The sequence below is a fragment of the Desmodus rotundus genome, chromosome 12 (assembly GCF_022682495.2).
Source record: "Desmodus rotundus isolate HL8 chromosome 12, HLdesRot8A.1, whole genome shotgun sequence".
Classification (NCBI taxonomy): domain Eukaryota; kingdom Metazoa; phylum Chordata; class Mammalia; order Chiroptera; family Phyllostomidae; genus Desmodus; species Desmodus rotundus.
In genome coordinates this window covers 15,034,414-15,050,987 of record NC_071398.1, presented here as the reverse complement: position 1 = coordinate 15,050,987, position 16,574 = coordinate 15,034,414, and the positions used below count along the sequence as shown (strand labels likewise).

Below are 16,574 nucleotides of genomic sequence, written 5' to 3'. Positions count from 1 at the left end.
TTATATATGGTAGAAAGGAGAGGGTCCAGCTTTATTCTTTTGCATGTGGACATCCAGTTGTTCCAGCACCAGTTGTAGAAGAGACTATTCTTTCCTCATTGAATGGATTTGGCATCTTTGTGAAAAGTAATTTGGCCATAGTTTTATGGGTTTATTTATGGATTTTTAATTCTATTTCATTGGTCTGTATGTCTACCTTCTGCCAGTAATGTTTGATTACTGTAATTTTTAGTAAGTTCTGAAATCAAAAAGTACGAATCCTTTAACTTTGTTCTTTTTTCATGATTGTTTTAGCTACTTGTGGTCCCTTGCAAATTCATGTGATTTTGAGGATCTGCTTTTCCATTTCTGCAAAAAAGACTGTTGGAATTTTGGTAGGGATTATGTTCAACCTGTAGGTCAATTTGGAAAGTGTTAACAATATTTTCCATATTAATAATATTAATTTTAAAAAAGATTTTATTTATTTATTTTTATAGAGAGGGGAAGGGAGGGGGAGAGAGAGGGAGAGAAACATCCCTGGGAGAGGCAACCACACATGGCCCCTGCTGGGGACCTGGCCCACAACCCAGGCATGTGCCCTGACTGGGAATCGAACCGTCGACCTTTTGGTTCACAGCCTGTGTTCAATCCACTGAGCCACACCAGCCAAGGCTAATAATACTAATTTTTTGATCCATGAACATGGGATAGTGTTCCATTTATTTGTGTCTTCCTTAATTTCTTTTAACAGTGTTATATATATTTTTAGTGTACAAGTCTTTTGCTTCCTTGATTAAATTTATTTCTAAGTATTTTTGAATGCTATTGTAAGTGGAATTATTTTTTTAATTTCCTATTTAGATTGTTCGGTGTTAGTGTATAGAAAGAAACACAGCCCTGGCTGGTGTGGCTCAGTGATTGAGTTCCAGAGTGCAAAGCACTGGTTCGATTCCCAGTCAGGGCACATGACCGGGTTGTAGGCCCGGTCGCCAGTGGGGGGTGCACGAAAGGCAGATACACATTAATGTTTCTCTTCCTCCCTTCCCCTTTCTCTAAAAATAAATAAATAAAATCTTTAAAAAAAAAAAAAAAGAAACACAACTGCTTTTTGTATGTTGATCTCCTATCCTGCGAGTTCGCTGATTTGTAGTAGCTCTTGTAGGCGCTCTCTGTATTCTTTGGAGTTTCCTTTGTATAAGATCATGTCATCTGCAAACAGAGGTAGTTTCACTTATTCCTTTCCATTTTGATGTCTCTTTGTTTCTTGTCTTGTCTGATTGCACTGGCTAGAACCTCCAGTGTGGAGTCGAGCGGCAGTGCTGGTCATCCTTGTCTTGTTTCTCATCTCAGGGGAGAATCCTCCAGTCTTTGGCCATTGAGATTGTAAGCTGTGGGTTTTTCATAAATGCCCTTTATCAGGTTGAGGAAGTTCCCTTCCATTCCTAGTCTCTCGAGTGTTTTTGTCAGGAAGGGATGTGGGATTTTGCCCAGTGCTTTTTCTGTTTCCATTGAGATGATCACGTGGATTTCTTTCACTTGTTCTATTAGTGTGGTTTGTTCTGTTGATTGATTTTCTTATGTTGAACCGCTCTTGCTTTCCTGGGATAAATTCCACTTGGTCATGGAGTGTAATCCTTTTAAAATGTTGTGTTTTGTTTGCTACTGTTTTATTGAGGGTTTTTGCATCTATATTCACAAGGCATATGAGTATTGCTCTGTACTTTTCTTTTAATGTCTTTTGGGGACTTTTATTGCTGTCGTAGGGTCTGCCCCGCCTTGGGCTGGCACCCGGTGTAGCACATTTGCAGCAGTACACAGACGACATTCTGCCAAGAACTGAAGTGTCTGGGTCAGAGCTGAGAAGGAACTCAGGAGCCTGTTAGTCCAATCTTTCCTCTTCCGGTAGGGAACCTGAGATGGGGGGTGAAATCCAAGACCCACAGTGCTGAATTAGGCTGGAGGGTCTGAGACCAGGCATCGGGTCTGGGGTGTTGTCTCTGGACCCCTGCTGTGAAATATTGCCGTCATTTTAAAACTCTTCAGGTGCTTCTCTTTAGGAGGCAGAAAGGGAATGTCAGACTGTAGCCAAAGACCTTCCTTCTGTGGAATGCTCCAAGCTGTCTCTCAGGACTGGGTGGGGGATTATAGCAAAGGGTTGGCCTTCTCCCCCAGGTCTTGTGTGTCTCTGGAAGGTGTGAGAGACCAGAGGTCCAATTTCTAAGGTCCTGTCCTTTGTCTACTAGCAGGCCTACCTAGGTTGTGGGAGAAATCCAGTCAGCTGGAGATGTGTTGATCCTGTGTCATTGCAACAGGGTCCCCTGAGTGGGTGCTCTGGGTTGTGCCTGGGATGCCATGTGGACTGGAGCCTCAGCTCCTCTGCCAAGCGAGGATTTTTTACATTTATTTTATTTAATTTTTATCGCTTCTTGGCCTTTTGGCTGAGATCAAGTGTAGTAAAAATATATTTTATTTATTTTTTAAAGATCTCATTTATTTATTTTTAGAAAGGGGGGAAGGGAGAAACAGAGAGAGAAACATCGATGTGTCAGTTGCTTCTTGCACACCTCCAGCTGGGGACTTGGTGTACAACCCAGGCATGTGCCCTCGCTGGGAATTGAACCAGCAACGTTTTGGTTCGCAGGCCGGCACTCAATCCACTGAGCCAGGGCAGGACTTTTTTAAAAAGATTTTATTTATTTATTTTTAGAGAGAGGAGAAGGGAGGGAGAAAGAGAGGGAGAGAGACATCGATGTGTTAGAGAAACATTGATCGCTTGCCTCTTGCACGTGCCCCAACAGGGGACCAGGCCCACAACCCAGGCATGTGCCCTGACCAGGACACGAACTGGCCACCTTTTGCTTTGCGGGACCACACTCAACCAACTGAACCACACCTGTCAGGGCTGAGCAGGGAGTCTGACTGTTTCTTGCTGCTTCCGAAGATGTGCTCTTCTGCCTTCCTGCCAAGACTCAGGGAACTGGATGTACTGAGAAACTGGCCAGGAAGGCCAGGTACCCCAGTGTGTCCCTTTGGCTCTGAAATTTGTGGGAGCCAACAACCTCAATGTGAGGCCATCAGCTGGCTGTTGAAGTGACTTTTTCTGTGACTATCAAAGTAATTTCTATTCATTGTAGAAAATCTGGAAAAACAAAGAGAAAAAGAAGAATCCAAGCTGACGGGTGTGCTCGCATCTCTCCGCATGACTGCAGCGGTTTCGGCAGACAGTTGCTTTTGTGAGCGAGTCAGCAGAGGAGGGTAGAGGGTAGCATAGAAGCCACCAGTTCATTCTCTAGGCAGGCTGCTCTCCAGGGCCCCAGTTCAGCCCCACTGCCTGCAGTGGGCGGTGAGAGCCTCAGGGTGGACCTGGCTCCTGCATCAGCCTGGGGCACAGGTGGCAAACACAAGGCCCATGGGCCGAATCCGGCCCTCCACCTTGTTTTATCCAGCCTGGCACCTTGTTCTACCCAGCGGCAGCACTGAGCTCTCGCTTAGCTGTTAAGGAGTAGTTACATTTACACAGTCCTAAAATTACGTTCCGCCCTTTGAAGGCAACCTCGAGGCTGATGTGGCCCCCGGTAAAAATGAGTTTGACGCCCCTGGCCTGGGGCCTTTGCTGCAACTGCTGCCCCCCTTTCATCCTGTTCTCTAGTGGATCTCAAACCAGCTTGGCCTGAGCAGCACCTGCTTGCTGCCCTCTTCCCTCTGGGGCCCCACAGAGGCAAAGTCACTCCTCTAGTACCAGCTTTGCATTGTGGGTTTGGCAGCGAAGGGCAGAAATTGAGAAGGTAGAGGCTGACTCATGGCCTCACTGCCACGAAGAGCTCGTTTGTTGTCCCTGTGCACATGTGGCTGTCTCACCTCTCCGGCAAATGGTATTTCTTCTCCATTTTGCTGTATTTTGTGAGGGGGTAAATTATTTTTTCCCCAGGTTCCCCAGATATATGCTGCTGCTTGAAAAGAGCCCTGGTGGAGATGTGAAGTGGAGAGGAGCTTGGCTCTGTCTAGTCTAGTCACCTGCTTGGGGGTGAGAGTCCTCATTGCGTCACTCCCAGGTGTCCAAGGCAGCCTGTATATTAGGTTAGCATTCCTGAGTACTACCTGACCTGTTACCAAGGAGGAAGCAAATGCTCATCTCCTTGCAGCTCTGCAGTCCCGAGTAAACAGACATTGAATGTCCCAAGATCCGGGCCTTTGAGAATGGCTTACTTTCCTTTATCGGATTCCGACACTGGAAGAGCCTCCAGTGCGTGCGCTAATGGGCAGTCACCCACCAGTAGTGCTGCGGGCTCTGTGCTGGGTGCTCCTGTGTCTGGTCCTGCTCAGTGGCTGCACTGAGGGCTCTCTGGACTGAGCCATGTGATGTTCCCTTGGGCACATGGGGAACTTAGAGGCAGAGGTTAGATTCGGATCTGGGTTTGTCTGGTGTATTTGCTGTGATGCAGGCGTGTGTCCTGTTCAGATGTTTGTGCGGAGTGTAAAATGTCAGGGACAGCGCAGAGCTGGAGAAAGGCTGCTACTTCCAGCTGACTAAGCACTCGGGCTGCAGAGTTTCCACGTGGGTCTCAGAGACGTGCCCCTTCTTTGGTGATGGGTTTATGTTGGACAGTGTCCTGGGCAGCTTCTCCTTGACCCAGTAAGTTCACCAGGTTCTAAAGAGGACTTGGCTCTTTCCATGTCTCTTCGTCCCCACCGCTCCTGGCCTTGTCCAGCCCTGTCATCCTCCACGGGGTGATTTTGGCAGCCTCCAGTTTTGCCTCTTCCATCCATTTCCCAAATATCAGCTATTTGATCAGCTGCATCCTTTCTAAACCATTTCTGTAGCTTCCCATTGGTCTCCTATGAAGTTCAGACTCCTTCAACTAGTTTGGAAGCTGACAGTGAACAGCCTCTTTCCTGCTTCAGCTTTGGCTCCTTTTAGATCTGCCCAAGCTGTGACCCATCTACACTGAACTTCTGCTCGGTTCCTTGACCATGGGGCTGCTCTCTTGCCTATGTGTCTCAGCACATTCCTCCGCCTTTGCCCGAAACACACTCCTCTTTTCCCCCATCTCCTCTCCGAGGTTTTGGCTTAGCCTCCACTTCCTCTGGGATTCCCCTGGTCAGCAGGCCCTGATTCCCTGGCCTGCCCCTGGCTTGACAGTGGAAACCGGTGGAGGGCAGGAGCTGAGTCCACGCCTCCACCCTTGTGTCCCTAGCGCTGTACTGGGCACAGAGGGTTTTTCTGGAATTGGTGAATGACCGGAAGGGTTTCTGGAAAGAGAGTCATCACACCTGTTTTTACTGAGTTACTCAACTTTAGCAAGGATCAAACAGCTCCCAACAACCCATTTATTTTCAAGCGCCACCAGAGACGAACAGATGCAGAGGTACTACTTTATGTGTCCTGGAGAACACTCTTGGGTTTGGGGTGTTTGTTATGCCCTCTCCTTATTGTTTTGGTTCATCCTTGGCAGCTTCTTGGGGAGCCGGGACCTTATTAGATACACGATTTGCAAATGTTTTCTCTCATTCTGTGAGTTGCCTTTTCACTTTGTTGATTATGTCCTTTGATGTACAAAAGTTTTAAATTTTGGTGCAGTTTAGTTTATCTATTTTTACTTTTGTTGCCTGGGTTTTGGCTGTCATATCAAAGAAATCCTTGCCAATTCCAGTGTCAGGGAGTTTTTTTTTTCTTATGTTTTCTTCTAAGAGTTTTACAGTTTTAGGTTTACATTTAGATCTTTGACACATTTTTTGTTAATTTTACATATGATGTAAGGTAAGGGTTCAACTTCATTCTTTTGCATATGGGTATTCAGTTGTGTTGACATCGTTTGTTGAGAACATTGTCATTTTCCAGTTGAATGTTTTAGAACCCTTGTTGAAATCAGTTGGCTACATATCTGAAGGTTTCTTTCTGGGCTCTCTGCTCTGTTGCATTGGTCTACATGTTTATCTTTTTGCCAGTACCAATATTATTTTGATTATTGTAGCTTTGCAGTAATTTTGAGATCAGGAAGTATGACTCCTCTAACTTTTTCTTCTTTTTCAAACTTGTTAGGGCTATTCAGTGTCCCCTGAGATTCCATGTGGATGGCATTGAATCTGTATGTATTCTTGGGTAGTACTGACATCTTAACAGTATTTTTAAAAAATGAGATACACTTCTTTTAAAATTTTTTTTTTTACTTATTTCTTTTTAGAGAGAAGGGAAGGGAGGGAGAGAGGGAGAGAAACATTAATGTGAGAGAAAAACACCAATCAGTTGCCTCTCAAACGCCCTGTCCGGGGACTGAACCTGCAACCCAGGCGTATGCCTTAACTGGGAATCAAACCAGCAACCTTTCGCTCTGCAGGAGGGTGCCCAACCGACCGGGCCACTCCACTCAGGGCCATCTTAACAGTACTGAGTCTTCCAGCCTATGAACCTGGATGCCTTTTCATTTCTCTCTGTCTTTTATTTCTTTCAATGTTTTATAGTTTTCATTGTACAAGTCTTTCACCTTGTTGGTTAAGTTTATCCCTAAGTCTTTTATTCTTTTTCATGCTATTGTAAGTGAAATTATTTTCTTAATTTTTTTTAGATTGTTCAGTGTTAGTGTATAGAAACACAACCTACTTTTTGTGTGTTTATTTTGTATCCTATAGTTTTGTTGATTTCATATCCTGGCCTTTGCTAACAGTTTTTTGTAGAATCTTTAAGGTTTTCTGCATATAAGCTCATGCCATCTGTGAACAGAGATAGTTTTACTTACTCCTTTCCAATTTGGATGCCTTTTCTCCTCGTCTAATTGCTTTGGCTAGCACTTTCAGTACCCCGTTGAATAAAAACAGCAAAAGCAGGCGTATTGGTCTTGTTCTTGATCTTAGAGGAAAAGTTTTCAGTCTTTCACCTTTGCTGTTAGCTGTAGGTTTTCCATAGATCGCTTTTATTACGTTGAGATAGTTCCCTTTTATTTCTAGTTTGTGGGGTATTACTGAGATGTAATTTAACATTCTATATAATTTGCCCATCTAAAGTATACAGTTGAGTGCTTTGTAGTATATTTGTGGGGTCAGCGTTACCCTCTCTGCTTATCTCAGACTGGTCAGATAAAAGTTTTCAAGTACATGAAGATTTGCTGGAAGAGAGGAGGCTGCATCTTTTTTTGTAGTTTCAGAATATCATGTTTTTGGGGAAGACTTAATGTCACCTGATATTTGAAGAGATGGGACTCATTCCCCTTGAACAGTGACTCAGCTCCGACTGCACCTAGCAAGCAGCTTAGGCTCCTGTGGGGCTGTTCCCTGTGTTGTTGACACCTGGCGGTAGCAAGATGCCCAAGTGTGGGTACTGGCCTCCCTGGCTGCTCTATCCTTAGCTCACCCACTCAGATTTTCAGGTTGAACCTGGAGTATGTAAAGCTCCCAGGCTATTCTCTAGCAAACACTACCCTACCTGTGGGGCATAGAGCCTATAGGAAGGTGTTGAGGGCTAGCTGCCAGAGGCTGAAGAAGCATCCCCTATGGGCAGGCCTAAGCAACTTGCGTTTTGAGCACACATGCCTTAGTAGTCCCCCATTCCCGTGGAAAGTTGTAGACCCAGAGACCTGTTGCTGGTGACCAAGCATGCCCTTTCTGGATGGCCCTTGACTTGCCCCGTCTGCATTAGCCTTAGCTGTCAAGGGTCACCCAGGCGCACGTAGCTCCAAACACAAGGCCTCATCTTAGCATCAGGAAGCCCGTGTGCCAGGGATCGTATCACAGGTGGTGTTCGGCAGAGGCCCGGCCCCTGCCAGCGGGCAGGGTGTTGGGCTGGCATCCAGGTCAGGTAAACCACTGGCTCTGCTGCACGTGTGCGTGTTGGATTGAGGGCTGCAGAGTAGTTGGGGTCATTTGCTGATTGGTCAGCTGAGGCACTGAGGGAATGGAGACCAGCTTTTGGCAGTTTCTAACACGTAAAGTAAGGAAGCTAATTATTTGGCCTGCTGTTTTCTGGGAAAATGTGGGAATCCTGCCATTGGGCTTACATAGCCTCTGCTCCTGATGGTCCTTGAAAGTCCCCTTCTGTCAGGAGGTAGCAGGCAGTTTGTGAGTGTCCAGGTCCTTGGAACCATGGAAGTCCCTTTTTGAAGTCTGTTCCTTTTCTCCTTTCCCTTTTCTCCCCTTTCCTCTAACCCCTGCTGGCCAAGTTACCAGGGCCGTGTGTGGCGGGTGCCTTTTCCTGCTTCCTGCCCTCCATGATGGGGTAGCTGGTATCAGAGGAAGGTGGTTGTGTTACAGCCGTCCCTCCCTGCATGATCCTTTATTTGGGTGGTAGGGGCCACTCTTCTAGAACTCATAGGAGGCCATCCAGAGGAGGGCAGGAGCGCCATGTTGTGGGGACTCCAGCAGTATTGGGAAACAGGCATCTAGGTGCATGGAACATGCTGGGAGAGGAAAGAAATAGTCCAACCTGGGGAAATGTACGTGGAAGGGTTCCTTGCAGAATTACTTATAATAGAAAATAATAACAAGCCCTGGCTGGTGTGGCTCAGTGGGTTGAGCACCAGCCTGTGAACCAAAAGGTTGCTGGTTCTATTCCCAGTCAGGGTTGTGGGCTAGGTCCCCAGTTAGGGGCGTGCAAGAGGCAAATAATTAATGTGTGATATCTCTTACACATTGATGTTTTTCTCTCTCTCCTCTCTCTAAAAGTGAATAAATAAAACCTTTAAAAAATTTTAAAAAATAATCAAAATGTAAGTGTACAGCCACTTGGAAATGGTCAAAATAAGGGAACTGCTTTAAAAAAAATATCTTATTGTGGTAAAATATACATAACATAAAAGTTACCATTTTAGCCATTTTGGATTTTTATAAGAGTTTATCTGAGCAAAACTGACAGTAGTTGCCAGGAAGCAAGATCGTAAATGCTCTGCCCCTTTTAGCTGTTTTTAAGTGCACAGTCCAGTAGCGTTAAGTACATTCACATCGTTATGCAACCATGAAGTTACACTTCAGCCCTCAAATGCTTGTGGACACTCACATGTGGTTAATATTAGGCATCATGTGTGGGCTTCTACTGTTTTACTCTTAAAAGATGATGACTTCATTCTCTTATTTCTAAGTTCTTGGGGAGATACTTCACTATTTCTTTGAACACTACAAACATTTAGACTAGAAAAACCTTTTCATTTCCTTTTTTGACTTGACCTCATGAAAAAACCTTATGTCTTTTTTCTCTGAGTGTCACTGAGGTGTCTTTGGCAGAGTTGCCCAGCATGGGCCCCACTTGCTGTGGGTGGCTTGGTTGTTTCAACACCTGGGGTGGGAGGAGTGAGAGAGTGGGTCTCAGGGACCTCACAGTTTGGGTGGTAGGGAAGGCCAGGGGATGTGTGGGACGAGGGGGATGAGTTTTGGGAGGCTCAGACAAGAAGCTCTGTACGAGGGGTCTCGACGATCCTGTAGAGATTGTGCCTGGCTGTACCCTTTCCATGTCCCGGTCCTTGCTGCAGAGTGGCTTGTCTCTGTGGGATTGATCTTGCATTGCTCTGCCAAGCACTTTTCTAGAATTGACCTCCTTACTTTAGGCACTTCTTAGGAATAGATTCTGCTGCCTTAGCTGAAGCCAGAAACCATGAGACTAGAAGCAGTGATTTCAGGAAACTTTCCTTTGAAACTGAAGCCCGTGGTTCCTGGTTACAGGTACTACCTCCTGCTTCTTCAGCTGCGTAAGGCACTGAGATGACTTCCATGGAAAATCAAAATGTCAAGTTTCTCCAGGAACCACTAGTATGTTAAAAGAGCATTGTTTTTCCTGTTTTTCTGTTCTTTACCAAGAAGTATTTGAAAATGGAAATGCGTAATCATTTGCTAACCAAAACTTTCGTGTGTGCTTTTTTGAAGGTACATGGGAATAGGACTCTCAGCTCAAGGTGTCAACATGAACAGACTTCCTGGTGAGTCACTGGTTAAGAGAACATTTGCTCTGCTGTCCCAATCCACTCTGTGGTGAGGGTCATGGCGGCAGGCAAGGGGCTGGAAAGGCCTGTGCAAACCAGGCCATTGGGTAGAGGATCCTAAAAGGTGGCCATTGGGCCAGGACGGGGTAGGCTTCCATTCCAACAATTAATTGGCAAATGATTGTCATTCATGGAGTTTGAACTGTTTGTACTCAAAACCAAGTGACCTGAACTTGTTCTCAGTGGGGACACACCTCAGTAGCCTTTGCTCCTATTGGCCTTTGCTTGACCAGCCTGGGACTCAGCCGTACACGGGGAGTGAGGCTGCTGCAACACCGGCTCCTTGTTACGTCACCCCGTTAAAGACCAAAGTCTTCGCGTGGCCTCCCATGTTCAGTTGAGGCAATTTCTTCCTTTTTTTTTTTTTTTTTAAAGATTTTATTTCTTTATTTTTAGAGAGAAAGGAGGGAGGGGAAGAGGGAGAGAAACATCGACGTGCGAGAGATATATTGATCGGTTGCTTCCTGTACATGCCTAACTGGGGACCTGGCCCGCAACCCAGACATGTGCCCTGACTGGGAATCAAACCGACGACCTTTGGGTTTTCAGGCCGGCACTCAATCCACTGAGCCACACCAGCCAGGGATTGGCAACTTCTTAATAGGAGGATGTGTACAAGACTTGGGCTGAAAGCAGCCTCAGATTTGCAGAATGCTTTGGGCTTGCAGATGAGGCTCTTTACCACCAGGTACTCTTCCAGCTGTTTTCTGCCCAGTGGTCACGCTCAGTCTTGGGCTGAGCACAGTTGAGGGGAGAGAAAGCCCCCACCAGAGGGTCCACCATTTGTCCTCGAGTGGCAGAAGTGACATGGTGCAAGCTGCCCTGACACTGTCATGGAGGCAGGCAAAGTCCCTGTGTTTTTGCCCGTGGCCCTGTCTACTCCTTGTGTCCATGATATGGAAAAGGCAGCTGGCTTTTTCCAAAGAGGGAGTAGCACTGAAACCTTACGTCTTTTCCAGTCTATTTAATATCAATAGCAGATTTTTTTCCAATGGACTAATTTCAAATACTGGAAATCTAGACTTGCTTAGGAGTCAACTAATTGTTAGGAGCCTGACTTTTTTTTTTTTTTTTTTTTAACTTTGATCGGAGTGAAAACTGGCCTTTTGTTACTAATCAGAACGTGTGCGGCCTGTTTGGCCTCTGTGTGTCATGTGGCTGTGACCTTTATGGTACAAGCTCCTAGCCTCGGCCGGCTGGATGTGTCTGCGGTGTCTGTGGCTCTGCCTTTTCATGAACACCTGGCTTAGGACAGTAATTTCTCATCAAGGGTAAAGTGATTCTTCTAGAATCTTGTTTTTAAAAAAATCCTTACCCAAGGATATGTTTATTGGTTTTAGAGAGAGATGAAAGGGGGGAGAGAGAAGCATCGATGTAAGAGAGAAACATCGATTGGTTGCGTCCTGTATGTCCCCCAACTGGGGATCCAACCCGAAACCTTGTGGTGTATGGGATGACGCTCCAACCAACTGAGTCACCGGGCCAGGGCAAGCGTAAACTGATGCTTAATCTTTCTCGTGCTCTAAGTGTGCTATTTGAACGTTTGCATGCTTTGGTGAGACAGGAAAGAGGCTTTTATAGGCTTATTATACAAAAATGATTATCATCTGTTATTGGATGACACTGTAAGCAACCCTGAACATTAATTAAATCCATTTTTTGTCAATCTTCATAAAGGAATACTACGCAGCTATAAAAAATGAGGTTCTTTAGGTGCTGATTTGGAGTAATCTTTAGCATATATCGTTAAGTGAAAAATAGAAAACATAGAACAGTGTATAATATGTATAATATGCTACTAAATACGAAACAAAGGGAAAATGAACATATCTGTTTCTGCTCGTATATGTATAGATAGTATATCTTCATAAAGCTAAGAAACATTTGTAATATTGGCTGTCTTTTAGGAAGGGACAATGTGGCCAGGGATCGGACTAGAAAGGAAATTTTTTACTTTTGAGGCTTTTACAGGTATGAGCAGTCCTCATACCTGTCTCTGAGGTGGTCTTGGAAAGCAGCCTTTTATCATGTGGTAGGCTTGGTATTTTGAGTTTCACTTGCTCATTCTTCTTTAGTAAGAACTGTTTTTGCTTGACTCATGGATTTGGGATCCATGGAGTGGAGCAGACGAGGTGGGAGGGGTTCAAGATTCAGGCTGACCTGAATCTCTTTGAGACAGAGCCATGGGGAGCCGCCCTAGTGTGTTTGCCTGTCTATAAGTTGGGGCTCTGGGATGATGGAGGCCAGCCACTGGTCACGTGCTCTGACGTCGTTAATGTACAACTGTAGGGAAATCCACCTGGCCTTTGTGAAGTCAGACCCTGTTCAGGTATAGGGATGGCCTGTAGGGAGAAGGGGCTTGGAGACGACGAGGTATTTGACTCCACACTAACACATCAGGAGAGCTGGCACTTTTTCACATGCTCCCTGGTGCATCTCTTTTTTGGCAAGAGAAAGGCCAAAAGTCCCTGTGTCCTCAGGGACTTTTGTCCTGAGGACACAGTGTTCCGTGGATGTTATACCTTTTTTCATTTTCACTGTCCACCAGCTTCTGAGGGTTTTCCTTCCTGCAATACCCAATCTGTCCCTGATTTTTCTTTAAGGTGGAAAGCATGAATCAGATTGCATCTAGATAGGGCTTCTCCCTGGGAAGGATGGATGTCTCTGGCCTTCCCAGGATACTGAGCGGGCTGAGTGGCTGGGCAGACCTAGTACAGGACAGATACAGGGATAGAGGGACGGACCTCTCTTAGGAATGCAGGTGGGCCTGCCACTGTTCATCCCAGTGCTGGATCTGAAGATCAGAATACCCTTTGCTGCTTTCTGATTTCTGGGCTCACTTTAAAAAATGGTGATAAGGAGCATATATTCTCCAACACTGGAAGTTTCCTCATTCACGAACAGTGGGACCTGAAACGACTTGCATGTATCTCAGTCGGGAGGGGAGGTGGAGGATGGTGGCAGCTAGACAGAGCCTCCTGCCAGTTGCTTCTGGTTTCCAAGAGGCCCTTGGCTGAGATGAAGGCTGTTAGGACTGTGAGGCTGTTTGGTCGGTGGGAGGTTAGTGATGGCGGTCGCCTAGGCTGGGTCTAGAATTTGAGATCTAACCTTAGATGAGATGTTGGAGGGTTGATGTATCTCCTCGATAGATACAGGTGTGTTTGGTGGAAGGTAGTGGTTAGTGTGATTACTGTAGCTTCACAGTGGTGTGTCAGCCTTGTGTTGAGGGGCAGATGGAAGTTTACCAGGTGGTTCTGGGTGATGGTACAGTAAAGCCTGTGAGTGACTCCATTTAAGTTGTCGAGTGTGCTAGGATGGCTTCCTGGGGACAGTCAGGATGAGCCAGTTGGGGAGGGAGTCTTGTGTCTCATTTCAAGCGGTTTGGACTTCTTAATTTCTTTTTTTTAATTAAAAAATTATTTATTTTTAGAGAGAGGGGAAGGGAGAGAAAACAAGAGGGAGAGAAACATCAGTGTGTGGTTGCCTCTCATGTGGCCCCCACTGGGGACCTGGCCTGCAACCCAGGCATATGCCTTGACTGGGAATCGAACCGGCAACCCTTTGGTTTATAGGCTGTGCTCCATCCACTGAGCTACACCAGCCAGGGCTGGACTTCTTTATGTAAGCAGTGGGGGCTGCAGGAATGGTTTGAGCATAGACCAGATGTGATCAGCTTTGCTAATAAGCAACTAGCTCAGGAGTGCACTAGTAGTACAGAGGAGGCTTTCCGGGGCGGGGTGGGGGTGGGTGTATCTGCTGGGCTGGGGCCTCCTGGGCAGTAAGAACTGGAAAAGTTTGGGCATGTTAGGGAACTTCAGGAGGTAGTTAAAGAAAAGACTTCCTTTCCTTGTCTGAAATACTTCATTGGAAGCATTTAATCAGAAGTGGATGGTTAAATTTATAAATGCCTGTGGGTGTATATTGAGATAACTCAGTATATGGTTTAGTTGAGAAGAATTCTACTAGCTCATTGGGAGGAGTTTCTTATTTTCACAGTTGTGTATGTAGAGAACTTCCTATTTGCAAGTTTAGAAAAATTTGTCAGTGAATCCATCAGGGCCAGTTGGTCTTTTGGAGAGGACACTGAGGCATACAGGTTTTGAGAAGGCCTTTGCTTCCTCTTTCGTTAGCATGTTCAAGTCACTTGTTTCTTGTGGCATCACTTCCAGTATGTTCTGCTTTGGCCATATGATTCTCTTATAGAAATATTGCTATGATTAATATTATCGAAGCCTAAAAAAAAATCTTCATTGATTGATCTTTTAGTGGAATTGAATCCATTGTATTAATTTTTAAAAAAGAGAATGATTACTGTTTTCAATCTAGTGTTTCTTAATTTTTAAATTGAGTTGTAATTAACATACCATAAAATTCGCCCCTTTAAAAATGCACAATTTAGCCCTGGCCAGGTGACTCAGTTGGTTGAAGCATCATCCCCTACACGGCAGGGGGGCGGGGTTTGCGGGTTTGGTCCCTGGTCAGGGTATGTGCGGGAGGGAACTGTTTCTCTCTCACACTGATGTTTCTCCCTCCCTCTCTCTCTCAAATCAGTTAACAAAATGTCTTCGGGTGAGGATTTAAAAACAGAAGTGCACGATTCAGCCCTCCACACACACCACACACCAGCATGTCTGTAGGAAGCCCAGACATGCTGCACACATTCCCTGTGCTGCCCCTTAGTAGATGCCTGTCTTGCCCGGGACCCTCTGTGCGACCTTGCCCGGCCATGTCCTCCCTGGGCCGTGAGCTCCATGGGACTTGGACCTGTCTATTTATTTGTTATCGATTAGAGAGTGAGAGAAAGAAACACCGATTTGCTGTCTCACGTTTATGCATCCATTGGGCGCGGACCACGTCTTTCTGCCGTTGCTCTCCCAGAGTGAACATAGGTGCACTTGGGCTGTGGGCAGCGGCCGTCCCTGCGCTGCGCTGTGCAGTGTGGTGCTCGCCACAGTGGCTGCAGCGAGCCAGGCGTGGTGGAACCAGTCTCGAGTCATGTCCCCGCTGGCCTGCAGCCTGCCTTCGGTGGTGAGAAAGCCTTCTGGAACTTAGCCACCCTAACAGTTGTGGTGCTGATTGTGCGTGAGGTCTCTGTCACCACCTTCCACCTGTAGGAGGAATGACTGTTCCCCCTTTGCTGTATGTCAAGGCTCATTGTCTCTGACCCAGTCGCCGGCTGACATCCGGCCACGGGAGGACTGGAGCAGTGTTGCTCGGGACTCTGGTGGGCGGCGCTGCTCAGTGGTTAAGAACCTGGGCTCTGGAGCCACATGGTCTGCATGTGTGTCCCGGCAGTGGTGTCACCTGGAGCAAGTTACTTGACTTCTTTGTGCCTCAGTTTCCCCATTTTAATGTGGAAGTGATGCTAGTACCTTACTCATATATGGGATAGTTAAGAGGATTAAGGGAATTAATTCCTATAAAGTGCTTATAATAGTGCCCATTACACGCAAAGGGTACATAAATGTTAGCTGCTGTTGTTATTGAGACAGGAATTTTTTCCTGCCTGACCAGGGAAGTACCTATACATCTAAGGTTCTTTTATGCATACTTGTATATCAAAATGGAGTTAGCTGTCTTTTCTACCTGAGGGAGGAATTACCTATATTCATCTAAGGTTCTATCGTGAATGTTTGTGTATCAGAGTGGAGTTAGCTGTAATCAAAACTACATTTTCTCTGCAGTGCTTATGTCTTCTGGGAGCTGCAGTTGGATTGTGGAGGAAGAGGACAGTGCAGCAGCCAGAGTCAGGATGTTGTTGTTTCAAGTGTTCCTTGTCGGGTTTAGCAGGAGCCCTGTAGGGCTGTCGGGGCGTAGGGCCGCTGTACTGGCCCCTGGGCAGAGGGTGACAGAGAGTGTCTCTCGCATGTGGTGCTCAGACTTTCCTGGGAGCAGGCGGGCATGTCTTAGCCTGCGCAGTCAGAGGTTTCTGTTGGAAGATGTGGAAGTTTTATTGTGTACGTTTCGTAAGGTGTTTTTGGCCTCCTTAAGCATGAAACCAAGGAACAGGTGTGGCCCAGAGTAAGAATGTCAGAACCCTTGGCTAAATGGCTTGGAAGCAGGGCAGGATGATCTGCAGGCAGGTGAGGTACCTGCAGCCCCGCCCATCTGGCAGTGAACTGGCGGTGAACGGCAGGAGCTGGGATCCTTGGATTGGGGAAGAGGGGTAAAAAAGTCGGGGGTATAGATAGATGGTAGGGTTTGGACTTCTCTCCAGCTTGGGTGCTTTGAGGGGGATGGGGTTAGGACAGATACTCCTTCTCACCTTGTATGTCAGACAGAGCAAGGGAGACTCAGGCTGTGTTGATAGGTGGCCCCATCTGCCTCAGAAGTGGGCAGCTGATAACTTCCTCCTTGCTGTTTCTGTGGAGGAGGCAGCTGTCTTCTTGGTGTGGCACGTATTACCTTAATTACCACAACCCCTCAAAGGAGAACCCAGGCCCATTGGGCCTTTGGAAAAGAAGCAACTGTAAGAACCACAGCTGGGGATTAGAAGTAAAGGGCATACCCCCTGGAGCAGATGGCACCTGGCACCATGCCTTGGGGTAGGGTTGGGACAGAGAAGGACTGTCTACCTCCTTTCCACAGTATGGCCATATTCAAGTGAGCATCTTTTCTTTTCCCTCGAGCTTT

The 16,574-nt window shown here is 46.4% G+C and overlaps 1 protein-coding gene and 1 pseudogene across 3 annotated transcripts in view; both read left to right on the top strand.

Moving 5' to 3' along the window:
- RANBP10 (RAN binding protein 10) overlaps nt 1-16,574 on the top strand; it is a 57,946-nt gene that overhangs the window by 10,524 nt on the left and 30,848 nt on the right. Inside the window, exons 1-3 of one of the 3 annotated variants that reach the window (XM_024556199.4) lie at nt 5,309-5,348; nt 9,625-9,711; nt 9,826-9,878. In XM_024556199.4, coding sequence (XP_024411967.1) covers nt 9,830-9,878 — 49 coding nt within the window. In that variant the 5' untranslated portion in view covers nt 5,309-5,348; nt 9,625-9,711; nt 9,826-9,829. Of the gene's footprint in view, nt 1-5,245; nt 5,349-9,624; nt 9,712-9,825; nt 9,879-16,574 lie in introns of those variants that run through there. The other 2 variants (XM_045191807.3, XM_024556198.4) reach the window with 2 other exon arrangements.
- On the top strand, nt 2,401-2,562 carry LOC112300869 (U2 spliceosomal RNA; annotated as a pseudogene).